The sequence below is a fragment of the Ochotona curzoniae genome, unplaced genomic scaffold (assembly GCF_017591425.1).
Source record: "Ochotona curzoniae isolate NIBS_2020 unplaced genomic scaffold, NIBS_Ocur_1.0 scaffold_3208, whole genome shotgun sequence".
Lineage (NCBI taxonomy): Eukaryota > Metazoa > Chordata > Mammalia > Lagomorpha > Ochotonidae > Ochotona > Ochotona curzoniae.
In genome coordinates, this window is record NW_024467106.1 from 47922466 (window position 1) to 47949004 (window position 26539).

A 26539-nucleotide genomic window follows, 5' to 3' on the forward strand; every position below is an offset into this window, starting at 1 on the left:
CATTCACTGACAGTGGAACCATCTCAGAAATATATTTGTAATCAGTAACAGAGAATTATGCTAACTCTCAGCAGATGTCACATAGACGAAATTACAGAATCTCAAAGATATGTTTATACTTGAAAACAAAACCCACACCTCTTTTTCCCTTCTCTTTACTATAGACCACCCCAGTGCAAATCTATTACCTTGGACCGAGGGCCAGATGGCCTAGGCTTCAGTATAGTAGGGGGCTACAGCAGCCCTCACGGAGACTTACCCATTTACGTTAAAACCGTGTTTGCAAAGGTAAGCTTGCACATTCTAACCACCTCCTTTGCTCCGAAGCATTCATTAATAGTGGTCAGCAGCTGGCTTATTAGTTTATGGCCTGAGGTAATGCCAAATGGTTAACAGTTGATCATTTTCTTTCGAAACTCCCCACAGGAACAGGTCATTAAATATTTTTCTCCAATTTGTGGTTTAGTCATGTTTAAAGGAAAATGGGCTCAAATTGAAGCTCCATGGAAACTCATGGTAATATATATAAAACTAGTAATGAACTTTGTGGTTAGGAAAGCCCATTGTTTTCTTTTGAATGCAAGTTGCACATGAGTGTCTTGAAAACGGGACCTTTTAAATATGCATGCGATAGAGCACTGGAGCTCCTTTCTCATTGAACTTTTATTGTTGTAAAATATAAAATAGGCAAAGCAATGCACATACAATACGGATGCGAATTAATCAATATGGCATTTATTTTACAAGTCTACTTACACTGAATAAAATAGAAATCTAACCAGTAAAATATTTGAGGGACATGATCTGCTTTATCATCTGAAGTTAACTGTTTGTAATCATCTAATCAAGTTTTTTAAAAGAATATTAATTATATATAAATGTAATCAAACAGTAGTAAGTTTTTCTAACTTGAGAATGTTTAGAATAAAGATATTATAACATCGGTGGACTTATTAAAACAATTTGAATCCACATAAATACTGCTATTATGTTTTAAGGCATTTTCCCAGGAGCTACAAAAGTAGACAACTTGTCTACAGGAGAAAATTCAGAATTTTAAAATTTTATAACGTCAGGAACAAGATAAATGTGTCCAGTGACTTATTGCAGGAGCTTTATAGTGGTCCCCTCTTCTTGTAAAAGGAAAAAATATTCTTTCATTTTATGGAAGTATCATTATATTTTGAGGGGTAAAGTTATTATTTCTAACCAGTTTAAAGTACTACAGCTGAAGCAAGCTTGCTATAGGCTTAATTTATGAGTTTTTTCCCAAGCTATTGGTATATCCAAAAATACAAACAGCATTTGCCAGTGAATAGAAAAGTCACACAGTCCTTTTCCGCAGCCTAGGAACAATTTATTTAAGGCACGCTAGTTAGAACATATTTTAGGAATTTCATCATTATAGATTCCTCATTAACTTTTTCATATTTTTAATCTTAGATATTTAATTGCATAATTGTCTCCTATAGGCATGCCTTAAGATGTGGTTCTTTTTCAAACAGCAATGTCTGTGTTTAATCTTCATCATTTAGGCCCCATAGGAATAAGAAGCATCCATCTACCCTTGGGGAGTAAAAACCAAGAGAGCTGAAACAGCCTTTTCAAAGCCAGAGAAAAAATTAGATTAGTAGTAGGTTCTAAATTCAGTACTTATATCTATCCCCACTCCAGTGAGCATGCAAGTGGGTTGTTTGCTTCTGCAAAACCTTGGGCTTCATGGTTCTCCTGCCCTTCTCCTATAAAACTGGCTTTTGTTCTTTCATAATCCTTTGTCCTCTGCGTGTTTTCTTTGTGTGGTAGAAGATCCTGGAATCTATAAAATCTTTGCTCATAGGCAAGTTCCCAAATATTCTTTATTAATTTGAGTTCTCACCAACTGCTGTGCTGAACAGCCAAAAAACCATGTAGCTCAGGAATTGACTGCAGAATTCTCTGTTCCATTGGAATCTCAGTGCTGAGCCTCTAGGGAAAATGGGCTGGCTAGAGAGTAGGCATCCTTGCTTGCTGGCTCTGGAGCACCCAGGGAGCATCAGGAGGACTGTGTATACCCACGGAGTAAGTTACTTTCTGCTCTTAAGTCTTCTGCACAGTAGCATTTGGGGGAAGTAACCAGACTACTTTGCAATTGCAGGGAGCAGCCTCTGAAGATGGGCGTCTCAAAAGGGGCGACCAGATCATTGCTGTCAACGGGCAGAGTCTGGAAGGGGTCACCCATGAAGAAGCGGTTGCCATCCTTAAACGGACAAAAGGCTCCGTCACCTTGATGGTTCTCTCCTGAGTTGGTTGCCAGAAGGGGCCGGCCCCAGCCCCTCATCTCTTCACACTGCAAGGAGTGCATTCGATCGAGGACTTGTCCCTTGCTGTATTGCTGGACTTTTCAAAATCGTAAAGGGGTGGAAAATAGCATGTCATGTTATTTTTTCTCATATGACAGCGGTTTTCTTGCTGAAGTCCTAATATCTTCTTTCCTTTCCCCCTGCATTTTGTGAACTTGAAGTCAGAAGGAATATTGTTGCATAGAGAAATCCAGATTTTTGGGGGCAGAAGGAAAGATATGTAGAGAAGATTTTATCATCATATGGGAAAAATTCTAATGTGTTAAGAAAAATAAGTGTAAGACTAACACAGAGCTATGTAATTAGGTGAGAAACAAAATGTGAAATAAAGAAGAGAATCTTGAAATTTTTCATAAATATGCTTCAATCCATCTTCTTGGTAATCCATCTCCTCTCCTCCACTCTAAAAAGAATAATATTTGTCTTGGAAAGTTATTAAAATACCTTCAGTGTTTATAATGCATATTAATAATTGTACCTTCCTAATTCTAATATATACACAATTTTCTTGACAAAATTGTGTTATGTTACTGAGTTAACAGCAAATACATACATAAAGTAATTTCCCTAAGCTTTGTAAAGAAATCATATATAATGTACATCCTGATGTTGGTTTTAGGGCTCTGACTTTTTATAAAATATTTTCATGTTACTGTAAGTAAGACAAAGATAGCACCCCATGTTGTCAATGAATTTTCTGGAAAGCCACAATGCCGGTTATTGAAACTCATGGAAGACTTCAAGAATCTTTTAGTGCTGCTTTAACAGTGGATGCAATATGGAAACTATGTTGGTATGCTGTCTAATTGGCTTTCAATTAGTATTAATCTTAATGACAGAGAAAAAAGCAATGTGTTAGTAATTATTTTGGTTGCATGCCATTAGTAAATCGATAGAAAAAGTAAGAGGATTAGCATAACTTCATTTCGTTGCCTTATATTAACATCTTATAATACAATAGTTTAAGACGAAGGGAAGCAGATGGAATTGTTTATTGGGACAACTGGTGAGGAATTATCATGTGTTCACTCCCATTTTAGAGCGTGAAATTCCTACATTAGAATATATAGTCACTTGAAATATTATCTATATTTGTAACAGAAGTAGTGTACAGATATTTTATTACAGCATTTCTGTGTAAATGAAGAATTAAAGTGAATAAATAAGAAGTTTCAGTGGAGCACAGATACAGAAATGGGTGTGTTTTTGTTCTTTTTACTGCCAAAAGGCTTTATTGTATTGTTTGAGATTTACAATTTAAACTGGTTTTTATCATGTCTAACTGCACATATGGTGTCCATAGTTACAAGTAGAGGGACTTCGGATGGCATCTTTATGAAAAGCTCAGTATTTTTTACCTCTACAACTTTTTTCTGATTTGCAGGGCTCATAAATTCTTCCTGAGCAGAGGAAGTTGTATTCATGGGAAGAGAAATGTGCTGCATGATTCTTGCCCTCGGTGTTGTCACTGAAGTACTATCGCCATTGATTCTTTAGGATACTCAGGTGCTACAATGTTTTCAGGTTGGAAAAAATCATAATAAAATCGTTTATATTAATAGACTTGAAAAATCTGTTTTGAACATTGAGCAAAGAATTTGTGCCTTTCTACAAGGTCTGCCCCAAATGAGTGTGCCTCCCCTGAAACCCACTTCATCTGTAAAGCAATAGGCTGTGTCTAAGCTTCTATTTCATTATGAACTGTAAAAATTCCTTGATTTTTTTAACAAGTGTATGAGTGGGTAAAACTACATATTGCAACAATTTTGCAAGACCACATTGCAACCGTCATTGTAAATTTGAGGTGGTTGATGTTAACAAAATTTATTTTATTATCACAGTGACGCATCCAACTTCGTAGTCATCACACAGTGGCTTTGAAGATTTGTCAGAAACATTTCATGGCAGGCTGCTGGAAGCTGAATTGCCCTCTGTAGAAGTTTAAACCAGTACATTCAGAGAACATAGCACATCAGAGTGTAGGAAGGCAGGCAACCTTACCTGTTGAAGCTCGGTGTGACAGGTAGGGGTGCTGCCATTGAGAGCAGGCTGTGTCTCTCCTAGCTTCAGCAGTACCCTCGCCCACAAATTAATGTCCACATGGGTCTGCATAGTTGTAATTGGTAAAATCATATGGAAAGAATAGGCCCTGTCTTGTCACCGGTTTCCATATAAGAAAACCACGCACAGACCCAGAAAGGGAGCTAAGTGAATGCGTGAAGTTGAAGGCAAAACAAACCAGAGAACACCTTGCCACCGGGAGCTGAAGAGCAAAGGAAGGCTTTTCCTTAGCTTTCCAGGAGGAGCTTAGCTTAGTTGACACCTTAATTTTAGACTTCTGCCTCCAAACCTGAAAGAGAATAAGGTCCTGTTGTTTTAAGTCACCCAGTTTTTTAGTACTTTGGTACGGAAGTTCTGGAAAACACTGGAGTATTTTGATGAAATTTGTATATCGTTGGCTACTATCATTTCATCTACCTCATAGGAGACGCTGAATGAACTGCTTATTATCAGTGTCACAGCACATGAAAGAAGAAATGGAGGGAGGGAAGAAGGAAGGTCAAGCTTGCAAGGTGAAGACCAGATCCATCAGCACTGGGGAGAAGTAACACAGCCTTATGCTTCCCTCATTATTATTTTCTGAAAGTGTTGAGGGTTCTCTCCAGTATAAAGATGTACAGGTGTTGGTGTCATGTACCACTCCAGACAATGTGTGGTCCCTACTGGTTTCAGTATCATTACTTTTTGTTTAAATAATAATGAAGAATGCCACCGATTTCTGTTCTTTCTCAATGCTCCAGAAGTGTAGCACACAAATAACAGTATTTCATTTCAGTCCTGCTGTGCAGTGGCAGGAGTAACAAGAACATGTGAGAAATCAGTAGAGCCCACACATCACAACAGTGATGGGGCTGGTACAGGAAAGGCTTAAAAATCATGAAGAACAAGAAGACCAAAAGGAGGAGGTTTCTTTTTTTCATCTGTTTTTGATTCATGCTAAGAATCCTGAAAAAGCATTGTTTTCCTGCTAGAAATAAAAAAGCCAAGGAATCCTTCAGTCTGCTCTAAGGTACTGTTGGGTTGGTTAGATATTGACTCGAAGTGATTTAATGTCCTTTCTCACTTGATGGTGAGTGAGTGGAGAGGCTGAAACGATGCCTGCCAGGAGACTAGCACAAGTTGATGTTTTCTTTTTCAGTATAAGTGTGGGAATGTCAGAACTTTCATCACGAGCTTTCAGCTGCCCTGGTGTGCTGTTTCATGTCAGTGACAGATACTCAGGAATACGTTAGATTTGTGCAAAGATATTCCTCGAATGTGCATATGGGAGACTGATGTTTAACCTTGCCACTTTCTAGATAGAGTTGTTTGTAAGACAGCAGACTGTCCTCTGTAACCTCCAGAGGAGGGGGGAAAAGTTGGTGGCAAAATTTCCCAGTAGAAGATGATGAAAGCCAGAAAAGGAGGATGCTCTTAAAATGATGTATGCTTGACATCATGGCTTCTTTTCCCACAATAGCTATTTCATTTATTCCATTTCAGTATATAAAAACTTATGTTACATTATTTGTTCAAGAACTATAAAAGCTATTGTCATTAAAGTACCAAACATTTAATAATGGACCCTACAAAGGAAATCTGTGTGCAGGAGGCACTTCTGTGCTGATGATCTCAGGACTGTCTCAATGCAGCTGTCCCTTGAGGTTTCTGAATGTGGTAGCATCAAAATATTGCCCTCAGCGTTCTCTAGGAGCAGGCATCGACTTCTTCACTTCAACTGGGGTTCTGTCATGGAAGACTGTGCACTTATGAATAATATATGCTCCTTTTCCCCTCCACCTTCCACCTTGTTATGTTCATATTTTCATAAACACAGTTACTCTCAAAAACTATCTCCTTATTCTTATTGATGTATTAGGACTTAGGATTTTTCTCCAAAGGTTATCTTGGAATGTGTGACATTTGAAGTTCCACTCTTCTAACCATCCTTCATGTAAATGAACTTTAAGTTCTAATTTCACCTTTTTTGGATAATAAAATAGCTAATATTAACATTCCACAGAATAAACTATGAGTAGTTTTACTTATAGAGGACACAGAGTGATAAAAAGTCAATGTTTTTAAATTGACTTCAATTTTCATTTCTGTGTAGTTGAGTCTTCTGAAAGTGGATGCCAATCAACTTATACTAAACACTCTAAAAATTCAGTTATTTTGAAAACAGCTTTCATGATGTTCTGTATCTCCTAAGTACACTGTTAATCATATTTTTCTAAGACTTTTTCACCTAAAGGTGCTTGACGTAACTATACATCAATGCTTTAAATAGAAGCCCAAAGCAAAAGATGTTAAGCTCTACCCAGGTATCAGGGTCTACCTAGGATCAGGATCAGGAGGCCCACTCTTAGAAATGAAGAATTGGAAATGTTAGCATGGTATTGAAAACTTAGGGGCAATTCTTTCTTGAGCTTTAAGAACCAAAGACATTTTCACATTTTCATATTTTTTTATTGTGATCTAACATGAAAATGCTTCAACAAATTCTTGGAAACATTGCTTTGTTGCATTACCTTTAGCTTGACTGTGAATTTATGAAGCCCTAGTTTTCCAGTGCCTTATCAATGCCATCCAAAATGAAAGTCTTAGGTTGTGTTCCCTCTGTGAACAAACACTGCTATACCTAACACAGGAAGGTTTTGTTTCGGGGACTAGTGTGTGTGTGTGTGTGTGTGTGTGTGAGAGAGAGAGAGAAAGGCCAGTCAATCAATTTCTTAAGAGTATTCTCAGCTATGGAGGTTGCTAAAAATTTTGTTTATAATAGAACGTTTTCACTAAAATAAAAATTGGGTCATCATGCCCATTGCCTTAGTGTTGGCCATCTGAGTTTACAATAAAGGACAAATGACATAAATTAATGGAGTAAAATGAATGTCGTGGTAATATTAAATAAAGCTAATGCCAGTTGCACCTGGAGGGCTACACAGATGGCAGGCATACCTAATTATGCACCCCGCTGCCTGTAAGTGCACAGATACAATCTCTCAGCTGAGTTTAAAATATGTTCATTCATTGGCTCCAGAAAAGTTTGAGTAAGGCAACACAATACACAAAAGCAGAAGCTAAAATTCAGATTCTTTAGTGAAAAAATAAAATCCTAATAGTGGAATGAAATAGTCATTCACACGATTTTAAATACATCATCATTACAGTCTTTGTCCTTTCCGTGAAAATATATCTAATTTTGCTAGAAAATGTTTACTCTCATGCCAGTAAGGAAGCACTTCAATGGAAGGTTATATTTTACTTAACTCTATATGAATCGAAAAATCATCTGTATAGTCCTAAATAAGTTGATTTCATTTCTCCAAGGATAAATTGGATTAATTATTAAAACTGAATATTTTTACACTTGTTCAATTCTATAAGAAGTACTTCAGGAAGAAACATGGATATAACTACATATATAGATAATATAGTTTGTTAAAGATATTTCAGAAATGTGACTGAGCTTTTTAAAACTTTCTGTGGGTTCTCTTCGCTTAAGGAATGTGCATTCCTGGAAACTTCGCTTGTTGCAGTTGTATACCTAATGCAACTGAAAATACAATCAGCAGCTTCTACTTTGAATTTCAGAATGACTTCTTAAAGCATTATATTTAATATTTATATTAATTGTTTTTCTATAATTAGATATATATTTGTTACCTGCTTTTTAAAAATAATGGATAAGTAAAATATGGTTCCTTTTTCTGACATGGTTACCATCAAAATCAGAAATCTAGGTATAGGTATTTAGAACTTAGATTCCTTTATCACACATCAGGTGGGTTGCCAAAGTTAAGGTTTCAGCTCTGACTCCCGACTGCAGCTTCTGGCTAATACAGACTCTGGAAGGTAGTGTTGGGCAGTGAACCGTGCTTTGGGAATGCCCTCTCTACCTCTACACCTCAATTTTCAACTTAGGAAGTCTGGGGGACTGGAGTGTGACACAGCTAGTGAAGCTGCCACCTGCAACCATGACATCCCTTATGGGTGCCTGTTTGTGTCCTGGCTGGTCCACTTCTGGTCCTGCTCCCTGTGGATGACCTATGAAGAGGAGCAGAGGATGGCCCATGTGTTTGGGCCCCAGCACTCATGTAGGGGATTTGGATGGAGTTCCTGATTTCTAGCTCTGGTTTGGTCCAGACCTGGCCATTGTGCACATCTAGGTGATGAACCAGTGGATGGAAAATTTCTGATGGCCTCTCTCCCTGTAATTTCAAGATTCAAAAAAATATTTTAAAAAATAAATAAAAATAGAAAATCATTTTATGTGTTTTTTAGTTTTTAGTTTTTAGTTTTTAAAGTGTTTTAAAGTTAAGGAACATGATTTTTTTCACCTTTTACTATTTAAACTTAGAGTTGAATAAATTACATATTCAAACATATTTGTAATGACTGTTATTTGGATTCCAAAGTTATTGCCTCATTCTACATTTATTGTAGGTACTTGATTATTATTCTTCCTGTTAGTAGCTGATTTTTTCCCAAAGTTTTTACTTTATGTACATTAAAGATATTTATGTAGTAAAATTTGCAATGAATTTTTCTTCTTCTTTTCTGTCCTGTTCTTGTATTTCACATAAATGAGTGGATATAATTGTCTAACCCTGGAGGCAGTTTCAGTTTCTCTTAAAACTAGTGTTGAAGGTGAAGTGCTCACGACCCTGAATTCATTGCCTGGCTTCGCTCCTGGCTAGAGGGCAGCTGAATTCGTAGAGCCTCCTGCCTCTACAATGGGAACAATATCATCTTCTACACTTGTTGTTGGTATGAAATGAGCTGAAGTGTCTGCGTGTGGGGACACCTGATGAAGGGTGGAAACACGAGGCCACACAAATACACGAAGCTTGAAGGCTACGTTAGTGAACTGTGGGAACCATTTCAAATAGAGTGTGCTATCGCTGCTTGCAATTTATTCCCCAGCTTTTCAAATTCAACTAAATTCAAAACATACCTTTCTCTTTTCTTATTTCAGAGATACCTCACAGTTGAACTGTAAGGGTATCGGGGGTTGATGAAGCCAAGTGAATTGCCACACCTTGTTCCTGGGTATGAGATGCACACCCCTGACCCTGTGTTCCCTCTCCCTCTCTGAAGCTGCTTTTCAGACAAATACATCCTTTACAAACAATAACCATTACCCATATAACTCCTCTGTGCAGACATTGTTGTTAAATTAATTAGGATCGAATACCCAAGATGCATGCTTTGCAAACCAAGGAGAAAAGATCAAGTTAGCTTAATTGACAGACAGCCTCTTGGATGTTGTCAAAGTCAGGCTGCCTGCCACTTGCTTCTCCTCTTCCCTACGGAGAATTTCTCTGATGGTTGATACTACTTTAGTTGATCAAACATAAGGAGAAATGTGAATGTGCCTCCGGTGGTTGTTTCTAAACTTTTAAATTTTATTTGAAGAAGTCAGGAAAAGGAAATTTGCTTCTAGAGAACACTTCTGCCAAGCACTGATATCACATTTGACTATAAAATAAGCCTCACGGTTCCCAGCTCTGAAGCTTTATACTGTCCGGGTCAGAGTGGGGAATGGAAGTGTCTGGGATCCTACAGCAAGTTTTCTCCAGCTGTCAAGTGCAGTGGTGTGTCTCCGAACTGGAAGACAACTAGTCAGCATAAGCCTTGTCTGGGTTTACACACTGAACGTGGTTGTAATCAATTTTAGTTCTCAGTTGCTAGGTAAATTTGCATATTTATAAAAGAAAGTATAAATTTTACATATGGAAAGATAGTAGAAATCCAAGAATCACTTCTAAATATTAAGGAGTTGGGTTTTCACAGGATATATGTATAGCGCCACCTGTGTGGAAATAATTCTTTCTGGAAAGATACGCTCCTGTGAAAGTTGTACTGAGAAGCTTTATGTGTGTGATTTTTTAAAAAATTTTAATATTGTTACATAGTTGAGAGGGATGTAAGCCCACGTGGGCCTCCAATTAGGGAGCAGCGGCCAAGCAAGGGAGTCTGCAAACTTCCACTACCAGGCCCTCAACGCCAGGTCTGGTGCATGCCAGCAGGTACTGTGGCTCAGTCTGAGATAACCTGCTCCCTGTCTCAGTGCTCACCAGCAAGTGCTGCAGCCTGGCTCAGTCTGGCCTGCACCCGGTCTTCATTTGAACTGGTAGGTTAAAATGTTGAAGTGCAAAAAGCTTTGATGAATTTTCCTCTAGGAGCCATAAGTTATATTTCCTAATGATTTACCTGCAATAAATTTGCTCAGGAGGCTTTTCTGCTTTCACTTTTTAAGTGAAAAGCAAGAACAATGTTTTGGAAATGCCCTAAATTTCTAAAGGAGGATTCTAAATACCACAAATATTAGAAACTAAAGTTGTTAATAATTTGAACATCCTATTTGCTGAATCCATTTCTGATTAATATAAAATTTTTCACTTCTTCATATCCCTTACAGACATCAGTTGTGTCCCAGCTGCTCACTTCCATTCCAGCTCTCTGCTAATGGTCTGGGAAAGTAGTAGCGGATGGCCCAAAGCCTTGGGATCCTGCACCCATGTGGGAAACAAGAAGCAGCTCTTGGCTCCTGCCTTTGGATCAGCTCAGCTCCAGTCATTATGGCCATTTTTCTCTCTCTCCTCTCTGTGAATCTTCTTTTCCAATAAAAATAAATAAATCTTTAAGTTTTTTTTTTTTTGCTTAAGATTCAGAACATCAAAATATATTAAAAATCGATGTGAGTTTTTGAAGCACTATATAAACATTGGTCATTGTATTTTAGCTCAATTGTTATTAAATTATTACATGTTTATTCTTACATCAATTCTACTAAATATCACGTTTAATAACTTACCAAATAAAGCATTGATAATAAATTATTATAGTAAATTATTGCATTTAATTAAGGTATGACATTTTAATTTAAATGATCAGAATAACTAAGATATAAACACATTCTTTCAATGTCCTATAATACGTTTCTACAAATAAACTTTTCCAATCATACTATGCTTAGTTAAGAAATAACATATAGCAACAATTTCCCAACAATTTACCAGTGATATGATATGTAATTTTTAAATTTTGCAAGTATGTTTTTTTAAAAACATGAAGCAAATCCATCAAAGCCCTCACTCACCTCCACGTGATCTTTCCTCATTTTAACCATCATTGTATCTTGGACGCATGCATTTTGTCCCAGGTGGCTGTGCTTTATTGTTTTGCCTACGTTATGGGTTCTATTACTGTACTGGAAACAATAGCCACATAAGACTTTGGCTTAGAAATAGAGCAAGGGGATTTTGTAGGAGGAAGGGAGAAAAAGAAAAAAAAGGGAAAGAGGGGAATTTAGTAGTCTCAAGTCTGCTTTGATTTTTGCCGCCAACTCTGAATGTTAAACTGCTTTTCTTCAGAGTTGATCAGTAAAGAATTTGTAAAATCTTAAATGTACACACCATCATCATTTGAAGAGCCTTGTAAATAATGTTAATTCGTGAGTATAAGCAAATGAGCAGTAAAATCATTGAGGACAAACTGAGATAAGTAAGAAAGGAAGGAAACCAAATAGGAACCAATGTTAGTTTGCAAATTCTTTTTCACTTCTTTCTAAACTTTTTTTAAACTTTCAGTTTGAGAAAATGAGACTAGGAAAATGCAGATAATTAGGGAAATTTTTCGCACTCGGAGGCAGCCAAAAACAACATGCGAGGTTTCCAATGTTTGCAGATCAGAAAGTAACTGGGCCTTGTTCCTGCAGACATGTCCGACTCAGTGCACGGGGATGACTTCAGAGGCGTGCATGGTACCCGGGCAGACGCCGGCAACACAACTTCACCCTTTCCAGTATGTGAGCTCTTCTTCTTACTTTAAAAATCTTTTTGCCTTTTCTTTTTTTAATATATATGTATATGTTATTATTAATTATATTGCATTATGTGGCACAGTTTCATAGGCTCTGGGATTCCCCCAACGCCTACCCGTGCACTCCCCCCATGGTGGATTCCTCCACTTTGTTGCTGTATTACATTTCAAATTCAGTTAAGATTCTTTCACTGCAAGTATATACCAAGCATAGAGTCCAGTATCTTATTGTCCAGATACATTCAACAGTTTCTTGGGGAGACCATCTCTCTGGTCTGAAGGCAGAGCTGGCAGAATATCATCCTGATGAATTTAAAGCCACAAGATAATATCATTGACAATTTACAACATTATGGAATTAATTGTCATGGTATTGAGTAATCAATATGTTAAAAAAATGCAAGTTTATTTTCATATAGAGGCAAGGTAGTGAAATTCACCCACACACACACACACACACACACACACACACACACACACACAGAGTTACCAATATGCATAAGAGAGAAACAGGTGAATGTCCCACGTCTGCTAGTTCACTTTCCAAGTGCTTTCAACAGCCAAGACTGATCCAGGGTGAAGCCAGGAGCCTGGAGCTGCAGCTGGGCCTCCTAAGTGGGTCACAAGAGCACAAGCATTCGAGTTCTCATCTGCTTTCTGCAAGAATGCGTTATCAGGGAACTGGAGTGGAAAGTGAGTAGCCGGGACCTGAACCCTGCACTTCAATATAGGATGCAGGTATCCCAAAGCAAGACAGCTGCTATACAATACTGCTCACTCAGTAATTATTAATCACAACTGTTTCCAAGGAAAGTCTTCATTACAATAAAAAAAATTATACTGGGTATCTTGTTTACTCAAGCCCATTCTCAAATCTGGATAGAGTACCTGTTGAACACAGAAAAAAACTAGTATTTCAAACAAATCAACAAAAAGGAAGTAAGCATTTTGGCCTGGTTTGTTTTCTTGATTTTTACTTTAGATATCATTAATGATAATTAGAATTGTCCAATTCGATGATGCCTCTTAGGATCATACAAAGTTAGAGTACTTCCACTGTCAGTTTTATCATCCATCTAAAGTTGCCTTAGAAGTCAAGTAAAAGCCAAATCCAGGGCCCAGCATGATAGCTTAGTGGTTAAAGTCCTCGCCTTGCATGTGCCGAGATCCCATATGTTTGCCGATTCTAATTCCAGCAGGCCTGCTTCCCATCTAGCTCCCTGCTTGTGGCCTGGGAAAGCAGTGAGGACGGCCCAAAGCTTTGGGACCCTGCACCCGCATGGGAGACATGGAGAAAGCTCCTGGCTCCCGGCTTCAGATCGGTGAAGCACCAACCTTTGCGGTCACTTGGGGAGTGAATCATTGGACAGAAGATATTCCTTTCTGTCTCTCCTCCTCTCCGTATATCTGACTTTCCAATAAAAACAAATCTTTAAAAAAAAAAAAAAGAGTATGTGCATGTTATTCAGGTCCCATGACAGCAATTTCCTTGCAATTCCAACCTGATTTCTGTCTACATGATTTTCTGCCTGGAATAAGAGAAGAATGAGCCCTTGTCTTTCTCATAGCTAAATTTCTGGAAATGAAAGGCTGTTATTTTTGCCTTGAAAAAAAGAGGTAGTAGGCAGGCGTGGAAGTAACAGCATTTTATTGAGAAGCGTGACTCCACTCATGGCTTCAGTTAAAGTAGACAAAGAAAACCCATTGCCTGAGGATGAACTGAAAAAGTGGGGCAAGGGAGTGACATGATGTCAGGGTCAGGAAAGCCTGATGAGAAAGGCTGAAGGCAAACAGGCACGTCCCAGAATTTTGCCCTAATTTTGTCTAGAGGTGATGATTTCAACCCCTCCTGACAAACGAGGAAACCAGCTAACAGGAATCAAGATACCAAAGAGTTCCAAAAAAGTTGTTTTCCTTCTTGCCTCATACTCCAATTTTCAATCTTCTATAGCTAAATGTAATGTTCCTTATGGTTAATTCTTCCCTAGTTATAGTTTATTTTTTAACCTTTCAAATCTGTTTATGTATGGTATTTATCTGGCAGGATTGAAATTTAAAGTCTAATTTTTGTAAGAAAATGATCAGTGAGTAAATCATACCCTATGTATAAACCAAACATAAACAGGTAATAATCATGAAAGCGTAGTTTGGCAACCAGAAAATACAGCTTCATTCAATGTAGAAATTTACTACACTTAGTGAATTTTAGCTAATTTGCCCCTTAGAGCATCTTAAAATAGTTCTCTTTGTCCTAATCCTCCACATTCAGAGGATTACGGTTCTATTTGGAAAGGCAGGGGGGGACAGACTCTGCTCCTCACCTGTCACCTTGTAGGGAGCCTCTGCACCCTGCATTTCCAGTCGAGCTTGTTCTGTACCCATCATCACTGTCATTGCCCCATGCTTTGAAAGAACCATGACCTGTGATTGACCGGAGTCCTTGCACTCCCTCCTTGCTGTCTCTTCCCGGGTTGCAGGTGCACTTGCTGGGGCAGCACATTCTGACAGTGAGGAACTGGTACTTGGCTCATCCTGCCTGAGCACTTGGGTCCTGTATTCATCTCCCTGACCAGGTTTGTCTGATGCCTTATAAGATATGTTTTGTCAACACACATGTTTAATTGAAAAAAAAATGAGTTAACTGATTTTAATTGATAGGAAACTTTATTAATGTTATATTCTGGTTAAAAAAAAAAAAAGTTCTTTTAAAAGCCTAGTGCTTGTGCTGTGTAGCATCCTGGAATTCCAGGGTGGCTGGACCACCTGAGAAGTTGATGAGCAAAATCCTTTTGTGGAGATGTTAAAGAAATGTCTATACTGGCCCAAGGTGCGCTTGTGCAAAGGTGGGAACTAGGGACTTCTTCCAGTCCCCCACGTGGGGGCAGGAGCCCAAGGATTTGGACCATCCTCTGCTGCTTTCCCTGGCCATAAGCAGGGAGCTGGATTAGAAATGTAACAACCAGGACACAACTGGTGTCAACAGAGGGTGTCAGCACCACAAGCTGAGGCTTACCCTACTACGCCAGAGGCTTACCCTACTACGCCAGTGCACCAGCCTCTTTATAAAACTTTGCCTTTTGTGCAGCTTTTTTTTTTCAAATGTCATTTATAACAAGTCTTTTTTTTTTTAATTACATTGCATTATGTGACACAGTTTCATAGGCTCTGGGATTCCCCTAACCCCTCCCCATGCCCTGCCCCCATGGTGGATTCCTCCACCTTGTTGCAGTATTATAAATGAAATTCAGTTAAGATTCTTTCATTGCAAGTATATACCAAGCAAAGAGTCCAGATACATTCAACAGTTTCTTGGGGAGACCATCTCTGGTCTGAAGGCAGAGCTGGCAGAATATCATCCTGGTCAATAAAAGCCCCAACTTAACATCAATGACAATTTGCAACATTATGGAATTAATTGTCATTGCATTGAGTAATCTATATGTTACAAGATGCAAGCTCTCAACCTCATCCTGTGACTACTTCATTGACATTTTGGTTTTGGTTTATATATAACCAGCTTCTATACACTTTAAAATGGCTATTGGGTACTATTCAGCTGTCTCGTGTCTATCCTCATTTTACTATTTAGTAGTCCATAGCATTGAGGCATAGTTCTGCTGAACCTGGCTGATTTCAGGATAGTCTAAACTGGCTTATAACTCTAGCAAGGCATATGACAACAGTTGAGGTGTAGAACTGTATTAGGAGGGGTGTGCAGAGAATTCTTCCATTCCCCAGTGAGGGGTATCTAATCTCTGTCTCCTACCTAGTAAGATATATGTGAATCCACACTGACTGTTTCCTGTCTGTTTTTAAGCTTTCCTTATTGTTCTCTGTCTATTCTGATTGTGTTTGTTTGTTTGCATTTATAACAAATCTTATATGTAAAACATAATGTATTGACAAACAAAATCCTCTATGGTCCAAACATAACATCTTGGAGCCCTGGTTAAATACAGATAAAAGGAATGGATAAAGGGATGCCAGGCTTATGAGAATATTAAATGTAACAGTACTTGCAAATCTTTCATGAGTGTAAAATACCAAATATCAAAACTAATCCTCCTCCCCCCCCAAAATTGGAGAGACTGAGAAACGTATTTTTGAGAAACATACCTCTACCCCTGTGAACATTAGTCAGATTGAATTATTCAGCCACAGATCCTCTCCCAAGCAGGTGTTGAGGTTCTAGCTGAGTGGACTGCGATGCGTCTCCTGCAGCTTTTGAGCTTCCGGAGCTACGACAGCTGGATCACATAGTAGACCATATGCAACTGACTCTCTTATTTCTTTAGTGAAAGGTAAGTGTGTTTTTTTTTTTTTGCCAGAAAAAAGTATAAGCAAGGAAGATAATTGCGACTCTTGAGCAATGAGTATAGAGTTTTGAGTAGTGACAATGTACAAAGCTTTCTGTGCATTTTTCCTTCCTGCAGAAAAATGGTGTTACAGATGGAAATACTGGGTCAGCTGTTTAAATTATTAGCTTAGTTGATATTGGAAGTTAAGTATCGGATATAAGCCAGTCCTTTCATGATCAAATGTGTTTCTAGGTTGGCTGTTCTTTCTTAGTAAATTCTTATGCATGCGTCTATTTTTATATTCCAATTATCCATCATCTCCCTAGTTTGTTAAATTAAACCAAAATGTTGATTACATGCTGTGGACCATGAATGATATCACTCCAAACTAAATAAGTAAGTAACAGGCTTAGAAATTCCTGACTCCTAACAAGATTATTTTTAAATCAGGAAAAAAGTTAATCTATTCCATTAGTGCATACATGAGCCATTTTCAAAGTTACCAATAGCCTGTGGTAGACTTTGGCATAAATCTCAAGTTTTCTATCAATCAGTACTATACGTTTAACGCATGTATTTGAAGGTGAGTGTAAAAACCCATTTATTTATTTAAAAGTTAGCTGCAGACAGAGAGGGAGAGACAAAGCGCTTCCATCGAGTGCTTCCTTCTCCAAATAGCCACGATGGCCAGGCCTGAAACTGTCCAAAGCCAGGAGACCAGATGTGCTTCTGGGTATCTCCCACATGGGTTCAGGGGCCTAGACAATTGGGCCATCTTCTGCTGCTTCCTAGGGGCATCAGCAGGGAGTTTTTGGAGATGGAGCAGCCAGCACTCAAACTGGTGCCCACAAGGGATACCAGCTCTGCAGGTGGAAGCTTTATTTGCTGTGCCACAATGCTGGCCTCTGTCGGTGACTTTAAAGCAATTTGACACTGAAACAACTTAAAACAAGAATATATTTTCACAATAGATTAATTGAAAAAAGTGAAGCATGAATCTCCTGCATTTGAGACTGGTATAAAGAATATCAATGAAGCACTGTTGACTATTCTTAGTAATTTAGGGAGATGTACTCTCAAAAGCTCAGAGAAGAAACCGGTAAGTTTGTTGCCTTCAGTATACACACATTTCCATCAGGAGGCTGCCTGGAGTATTTATTGGTTTAATGCTTTGTTTGGCACACAAGGAAGTTGTGAATGAGCAACCTGATGGGCAAGTGTTAGAAGTACAAGGATTGTCATATCAGTGTTAAAATTTGGAGTTGGTGTAACTTCTATCTGTTTCCCTCTAGCAGTAGCAGGCAAATTCCCACATCAGTTTATTGTCATACCACCTACTAAGTCCTGGATTATTAACAAGAGGGCTAAACAAAAATGAGTCTTTCATTGCTATTGTTTATACCACAAATAAAATAGCATGAGGATAATTCAATGCTTATGCCTTGGGTGACGATTGCAACATCAGGTTACAAGATGGAGCCATTTTATGATTATTTAGTATTGTGTATACCTTAAAAACAACGTGTGTATTGTATACCCAAATGGAGTATATGTAATTACCAACTGCATTTAATGAATGGAAGAGCTCTTCAAATGGATGCATTTGGATTAGTGATGAACACATTTAAAATGTTTTCTAAACATTTAAGTCCTATTTAAGAGAGACTTCAGAGATGAGATATTATATTACTGGCACTTGCATTGTGCCATAGCAGCTAAAGCCATTGCCTGCTATACTAGTAGTCCTTTTTCTTTTTTAAGATTTTTCAATTTTTGTTGGAAAGCCAGATATACAGAGAGGAGGAGTGACAGAAAGAAAGATCTTCCGTCAGATGATTCATTCCCCAAGTGACCACAACAGCCAGTACTGCGCTGATCCGAAGCCGGGAGCCAGCTCTTCCAGGTTTCCCACGCGGGTGCAAGGTCCCAAGGCCTTGGGCCGTCCTCGATTGACTTTGCAGGGAAGTGCAGGGAAGTGGGGCCTCTGGGATTAGAACCAGAGACCATATGGGATCCTGGCACGTTCAAGGCGAGGACTTTAGCTATTAGGCCATTTCACCGCACCCATATGTTAGTATTCCTAATGGGCACCAGGTCCAGTCCCAATTATTGTGCTTCCAATCCAGCTACCTAGTTATGTCCCTGGAAAGCAGCAGAGGATGGCCCAAATATTTGAGTCACTGAACCCACTTGGAAGATGTGAATTTCCTGGCTTCAGTCTGGCCCAGCTTCAGCCAGTATGTTCATTTAGGGGGTGAACCTTTCAAATAAAACAAACCTTAAAAAAAAAAAATCCACAGGTGAGACTAAGTTGAAATTTGTAGATATAGCCTGTAAGTATAACAGATGAAATAACCTTATGTCCTTATTTAAACACAAAGCTCACAGCTCACAACACAACAGGACCATCACTCCTTGAATTCCAATAACCCATGCTGGTGTGCGTGCTCAGACGGTGCAACAGTGACACCACTGGGCCGGCTGCCTCTGCCTGCTCAAGTGCAGAAAGAAGTGAGATGCTTACCAAGAAGTGCAAACTGTTGGGAGAAATGTGTAGAGTAATGCAATCCTGCCTTTGATGTTTTTTTTTTTTTTTAACAAATCTTTCCTTATTTTGTGTAAATTGATTCTGTTTGGTGTGGATTCCTAAGAGACTCAAACACCTAAACAAAGGACCAGATGATGTTATAAAGTCAACTGTGTCTGCTCTGATCTTCCTGGCACTCTGCATTTGGTTCAAGACCTTTCCATTTAATCAACCTTCTCCAATAAGCCAGTAAGTAAATCCACTGGACACTCAGTGAAATCCACACGTATTTTTCTGGACGGCAACCACACGAGGGCAGTAGAGTCCACAGTACTCCTCTCCTCCACACTGTCCTCTTGCCTCCATTTCTCCCCAGACCTTGAGCAGCTAATTGGCTCTTGGAAAAGGAGCTCCTTCTCATTTTTGGAGGATGGGATCAGAGTCTTGTACACAATTTGAAAGGAAGATGTATCCTCTCCTGGATTTAAGAGCATGATCGCATTCTTTTTGTTTCTCTGCAAAAGAGCTTTGCTTTGGAAATGAACATTTTGGGCAAAGGAAGGTATAACTTCAGGCTTATGTGACGATTGAAAAAAAAAATTAGTATCAAGCATTATGTCAATTTTTTAAAAAGTCAATTCTTAGTAGACACACTCATTATGATAATCCATCTTAAAGTGGTAAAATGAAAAAGTGAAAACGTCAGGCTCTTTGTATTTGAATAACAAATCCTGTGTAAGAATATAAAATAACAGCCATGTCAAGAAATACTTGAAACTAAGAAGTCTGGCCTTTTCTTGCATGTCAGCGCTGGGATTTAGAAGGCAAAGGGGCACGTCTAAAAAAAAAAAAAAACAGCTTTCCCAATTTCCTTTTTCTTTCTGTTACCCAACTAAAGCTTGCGTTTCTGGTGAATCTAAGGATTCAGGCAAAATTTTTCTTTAAGATAGTTTAAATGGATTTTGTGAATGCTTATTTTGTGTTTCATTCAAAAAAAGTATCAAAAGTAAACATTTTTTAGTTTCAGCTTTCAGCTCAATCAGTGATTGTCAAGACTGTTTTCAACATTTTAAACATCAATTTTATTCTGCAAAATCTAAAAAAGAGAGAAAGAAACGGAGCTGGAGCATTCACCCTTGATTATAGTTCTGTTTTTCAACACGCATACTTGTGAAAGCACTAATCTCATTTTCTGAACACTTTGAAGAAATGTATAATGTCGCTTTGAAATTTCCTTATAAAAACACAAGTAAATGTAGTTACACCTGAACTTGTACTTTTGAATGATTATTCCCAAAAAACAAGGCTGGACATGGAGTAGATGTTTAACTCGTTCAACTGAAGTCAGCATCTATTAAATTTCAAAACCAATGTTTCACAGATGCTAAAAGAATCATACTTAGTATTTTTAAGGTAAAATAATGTAATTTTTCCTTGGTCTTTGGGTAACTTTTGCTGAAGTGTCTGCCCTTCTCACAGAAGTGCTTTATGACACATACTTTTTTTTTTTTAATGACAGTGAAGTGAATTAGTTCAGTGAGAAACTTTAAAACAAGCTTGGAGATTACCATGAGCAAACCTCAGCGTCTCCAAGAGGGTTTGGCATTAGCGGGCTTAAGTGTCTTCTTTTCTACAAAATCCCTGCCTGTTGTCATCCAGACTGCCTTCTCTAACTCCCATGAAGTGTTTGTGTACACTGCCCTGCCTGCACAAATTCACTTTGGAGATTTACATGGGATTTATTCTAGATGTGGCCTAGGGCTTGACAACCGATTTCCTGAAAGGCTTTGCAATGGGCCCTTTTGATACACAAATGATTCTGGCTATGTTTAATTTCCCCTGGTTTATAGTTCTACTATGACTTGTGCAATAACGTTTGGCTCCATTTACGTCTACCCCTGCTAGTAAACTACAAGGATATGATCTTAAGAAGACAGTGTACTCATGGCAAAGCTAGCAAGTCTCGGTATTTTTTAAAGTTTTCTTGGGTAACAATGGATTATAGTACTTTTTTCTTAAAGGAAAAAAAAAATGCTTTGCCAGTCCAAGTAAGTTAACCTTAACTATGTTCCCTTTCTCTCCTTAGAGCAGAAGAGATCTGAAAGCAGCCATTGGTATGTCAGTTATGAAGATACGCATCTGCGTAGTGACTGTGGGATAAGAAATGTGCCAGAACTCCTCTTTATCTGATGGATTTAGCCCAACTTGAATAAGATACTTGAATTTGGCAATGTTCACCGGGCTGGCTTTTCAGAGGAAAAAGAGAGACTAGTTCGGATCCCTCTTCTCTGGGGTCAGATTACACTTCAAAGAGACATTTGATAAAATTAAACTGGGTTGAGGGTGACTTTAGTCAACTGAGAGTTTCAATGGCTCAGAAACACCCCCATCTTTCTTGCTTTGCAGGATGTCCTGTTGCACATGGCGGCCAGTCTGTCCTGGATGACAACAGTCAGTGAGCTTTTCTCCTCTGTTGATCAGGTCTCAGCCTTCCTGTCATTTGCAGCTGTGTGTCTGATGTGGCCTCCAGCGTGCCATTTGCTCAATGCTCTGATCTTCTCAACCATTGTTCATTCAGAAAAGTGGTTGCATAGTTCTCTCGGATGTGAAGATACCCCAAAAAGCTTGCAGAAGTGGATTTCAAAGTAAGTTTAGGAGGCAAACTGTGAGCACAATTGTTACATGTTCCTGAAAGGCCTGTATTGCGTATCGAAGTGGCCTCAATCAACCTGTGACTGCTGTGGGTTGCAGCTTCCTGCTTAGGTGAATCAGGAGACGTCGGGCGAGAGCTCAAGTGCTTGCATAACTCAGCACGTGGGAAGTCTCTCTTCTCTGCCTCTCTAATAAAAAAATAAGTTATTTAAAAGTAAGTTTATTTTGCTGAAATAAACTTTGCAATCCATGTGCATGCAGAGTTCATGAAGTTCACATGAAACGTTGGTCATGACCAAAGGCACGCTTTCAACTCTGCATGAAAAGAAACTGATCTTTTAATTCTATTTTCCATAAAGTATTAAATATGAAAACCTGTTTATTTGTGGTTGAAATGTGGAGTGCTGAGAGAGAGACAACTGGAAATTCTAAACTAGCAGGAACTCACGTAGTTAGGGCATCAGCTGCTTTCTCCCAGGAGTTTTAGCAGGAAGCTGGACCAAAAGCAGCATAGTCGAGATTTGTACCTACTACAGGGTACAAATATCCCAAGTGGGATGTTGTGGCCACAGTGACTAATCCATTCCATGAATTATTTGACATGCCTTTGTACGTTATGAACTTGAATACTTTAAAATATACTTTAAAAGCCACAATGCCTATTTTACAGACAAGTTAAAATAGTCCAAATGCACAGAGTGCAAGAAAGGGTAGAGTGAAACTCAGTGTCTACTCTTTTGACTTGCTAATCACCCTTGCACTGCCAAAGCCATCACTGCAGTTCCATCCCAATGAAGGAAAACATCCTAGAAGCTGCACTGAAAGTGTGAGTCAAGTTAAAGGTCATTGTCAGTAAGTGAAAGCAATTCATAAACCACCCCCGCCCCCGGCCCGCCAAGCCTTTGTGTAGTTCCAGACTCTGCTCTGACCTCAACCACATCGTTACGGCTCTGAATGCAACTTTGCTGCCGAAGTGTTTAAACAGGGAGTTTGCCCCATGATTCATGCCTAATAAGTGTCAATGAAACTGCAGCGGTTTTATAGAGCGGCCAAACAAGTTCCAGCAGCCCAGATCTTTATCTGCATCAGCTGAAAGGCTCCATGCTGAAATGGGCTGGTTACAATTTAATCTTGGTTATATAAATGATTGTTTTGAAAGGAAGCTGGCACATCTCTAGAAGACTTTTTTCCGACTTTTTTTTTTCCTTTTTTTTTTTTTCTGATGTCCATTAAATCTCTCTCTTTTCTTTCAAGGAAGAATCATAGTCTATATTTAAATCTAGAAAATGTCGCACTCTCACTATTGAATGGTAGTTCTAGTCAGGGTATGGTATAAGTTTTGTTGACTGCAGCTCAGTTTTGAAGCATCAATATGAATAGGGCATAATTTATACCAAGAAAAAATTACCATATTTAAATCTGGGATTGAATGTGATACGTAAACCAATGCATAAATAATTGCCAACATCCCTGTAAGTTCAGTTGTGTTTCTTTACCATACCCCAGGTCAACAAATCTGATCAAAGAAATCCACTAATCTGCTTTCTTTGCACACACATTAATTTTTCTTTGCTAGATATCCTATTAATCACCTAAAGTCTGCTTTTTATATTAGCTTCGTTTCATCGTCATGTTTTTGACATCATTAGTTTGTGTGAATTATGGCTCTGTCCCGAGTCAGTAATCCTTGATCGCTCTGTTTGTTTATTCAGCTCTATATTGCCTTAAGACTTTTGGTGATTATGAAGATACTAAGACTCATAAAAAGTTTCCCTTTTGAGGTAACAATTCTCATGGAAAAAAATCACTACAGGTAGGATTACTGGGTCATAAAGGAAATATGAGAGATCTTCAAAATGCTTATGGAAACATGAAATCGAAAGTTTCTTTGGGTATACAGTTTTTTCAATCCTTGGGACTGGTGTTGTGTGATAGCAGTTACAGCCGCTGTCCGCTGCTCTCCTGCCCAAATGGGTGCAGGATGCATCCCCAGCTGCTCCACTTCTAAAATAGCTGCCTGCTAATGGCCTGGGAGAAGCAGGGAAAGATGATTCAAGTGTTGGGGCTGCTGAGGAAGCTCCTGACTCTGAACTTCAGTCTGGTTGCAGCTGCCTGGGGAGTAAACACTAAACTGCAGATCTCGCCCTCTCTCTGTATTCTTCCAAATACGTAAAAAAAAATCCCTGTTGAAATTCATGCCTTTTTATATAAAAAAAAATTGTTTCTGTTTTTTCACAGTAAGCATTTTTCCTGGACTTTCACAAAACGTTCTGTGTATATGTGACTTCAACAGCAACTTCCCTACTTTTCTGAAACAAATGAGTAATTTTGTATTCCCACTATCAAAGGAAAAGGATTTCAGTCTCTTGATGTTACTCCTACCATTTGTTATGCCAGCGTCTCTATAACTTATTCACTATGATGGGTTTGTACTCATTTCACATGGTAGCCTTAAGATTCATTCCCCTATTGAATGATAATGGACAGCTTTTTCATATACTGATTTATAATTTGGGTATCTTCTGCTTTATCTTGCATTACCTTTGTATATTTGTGGGAAAGAAATTGTCCACAGGTGTTTGGAATTGTATGTGTTCTGTTGATTTCTTCTGTCTTTACACTATTACCTGGATTTAAAACAAGCCTTAAAATATGCTAATATTAATCCTCCCCCTTAATTCTTAATTTTCTTACTTCTTCAGGCTCATCATGTATTAAAGAATCCTTTAATTTTTGTTTGAGCTTTAGAATCATTTTTTCAATGTCTACAAAATTATTCTAAGATTTTGAGTGGGTTTGTATTCATTAAATAGAACAATGAATAAAGTCAAATTTCAACAACGGAGTACTTTTCACCAACAAGCAAAGTTTGTTTCTTATTTAGGTGTGCTTAAAGCTTCCCAGCAGCTTTTCTGTGAATTTTCATAGTTTTTGAAAAAAAATTTGTTAATGATTTTGTCTCCTAAGTTTTTCATATGTTGTGTTCTATTTTTGTTGACAATGTTTTCTAAATTTTAGTTTATGATCCCTTGTTGCTAGTATATAGAAATGTAATTTGTTTTTAAGATTTGTTTCATATTCTATAAACTTAATAACGGCTGATCAGGCTGACTTCTTTGTAGTTTTCATATAATGAATCATAAAAGCACTTTTCTGCTCTCCTGTCCAGTCTGGATGATTTTGACTGTTTTCATACTTGGTGACATTAACTGAAATAACAGATAGAAGTTGGCACAACTTGTACCTTTACCTTATCTGAACATGTTGAGTCTTTTCACTTTTAGTATGAAACTAACTGTAGATTGTTTATATCTTCTATGACATAGAGACATTCCCTTACGTTTCTAGTTTGCTGACAGTATTTTGCAGGTATCTTACTTCTTGTCCAGCAACATTTTTCTGTGTCTATTATTCTATTAAGTTGGCATTTTAAAGTTCATTCAAATGATGAAATACTTTAATTGATTTTCTAAAGTTCAACTAAACTGAAATTCTTAAAGTTTACTTAGTTGTAATGTGTTATGCTTTTTGTATTGTTCAAGTAAATTTATCAAAATGTTTATATTAGTATCTGTGTTCATAAAGCACAGTGGTCTTTAGTTCTTTTTTCTCATATTATTTTCATATGCTTTCAGAGGGAGTTGTGTGAGCCTCAGATGAATTGAAAGAATATGCCCTTTTCCAGTTTTATGAATTCGTATAGAATTGGCTGATTTCTTCCACACATGTTGCTAGAATTTGTCAGCAGAGCTATGTGAGATTTGAGAGTTTTTTACAGAAAGGCTTTTCATTACACATCCAGTTGATACACTGTAGTTGCACTTGATCATTTAACTTTTTCAAAAAAAAATTTTTCATTTTGCATTTACTCTGATTTTGTAGGTTTATCCTCATGATTTTCTCGATAATTTTCATTATTCTTTTTTTTTAACATTTTTGAATTGTAATGAGAATTTGAAAAGATACAAATAGAAGTTCAGTTGCTATAATTTTGTACATAAAAAATAGAACCAAGAGTAAGTAAGCGTTATTGCATTTGTTCACAACACTAGATGTTCAGATTGACTTTACTATTCAAATAATAGAAAGCTTAGTGACAACTTAGGGGATGGCAAAAAGATAAAACTAAAAATCTCTTCTGCCGTATTTATTCTACACCCTGTACCACTGTGCTCACAGAGATGACTGCTTTCTCATTTAAAACATTTTAATTAATTATATTGATTTTTGATGATGGTTGAGGAGGGTGATAAGGGCAAAGGGCTACAAGAAAGTGAGTGAGATCACCACTTCCACATTTCTTTTTTCCTTCCTGCCTCTGGGGAAAGGGACTAGGAACAAGCAGAGATGCCACACCCAGCCTCCCAAATGGCTCCTCATCTCAGGACAGAGGACAGCACCCCAGGGTCCCCGATGCGGGGCATGCTCTGAAGGTTCTGCTCAAAAGATTGCAATAGTCAGCAGTTCTGAATCACTGCCAATCTCACCACTCCAAGCATGATAACTTGCTTATTTTTATTGGGAAGTTAGAATTACAGAGAGGAGAGACAGAGATCTTCCATCTGCTGGTTCACTCCCCAAGTGGCTACAACAGCCAAAGCTGAGCTGATCCAAAGCCAGGAGCCAGGAGCCTCTTCTGGGTCTCCCAAGGAGTTACAGGGTCCCAAGGTTTTGGGCCGTCCTCCACTGCTTGCCCAGACCACAAGCAGGGAGCTGGATGGGAAGTGGAGCTGCTGGGATATGAACTGGCACCTTTGGGATCCTATATGGGATCCTGACGCATGCAAGGCAAGGACTTCAGTCACGAAGCTACCATGATGGGCTCGGGCTTCTTTCACTTTTCCTTTGCATGTAAC

At 38.3% G+C, this 26539-nt stretch overlaps 1 protein-coding gene across 10 annotated transcripts in view; it reads left to right on the top strand.

Annotated features, from left to right (window-relative positions):
• MPDZ (multiple PDZ domain crumbs cell polarity complex component) overlaps positions 1–3898 on the top strand; it is a 128249-nt gene extending 124351 nt beyond the window's left edge. For all 10 annotated transcript variants that reach the window (XM_040962803.1, XM_040962806.1, XM_040962807.1 and 7 more), the window contains 2 exons: positions 165–288; positions 2135–3898. In XM_040962803.1, coding sequence (XP_040818737.1) covers positions 165–288; positions 2135–2281 — 271 coding nt within the window. In that variant the 3' untranslated portion in view covers positions 2282–3898. The remainder of the gene's footprint in view (positions 1–164; positions 289–2134) is intronic.
• Positions 3899–26539: the final 22641 nt, after the last annotated feature.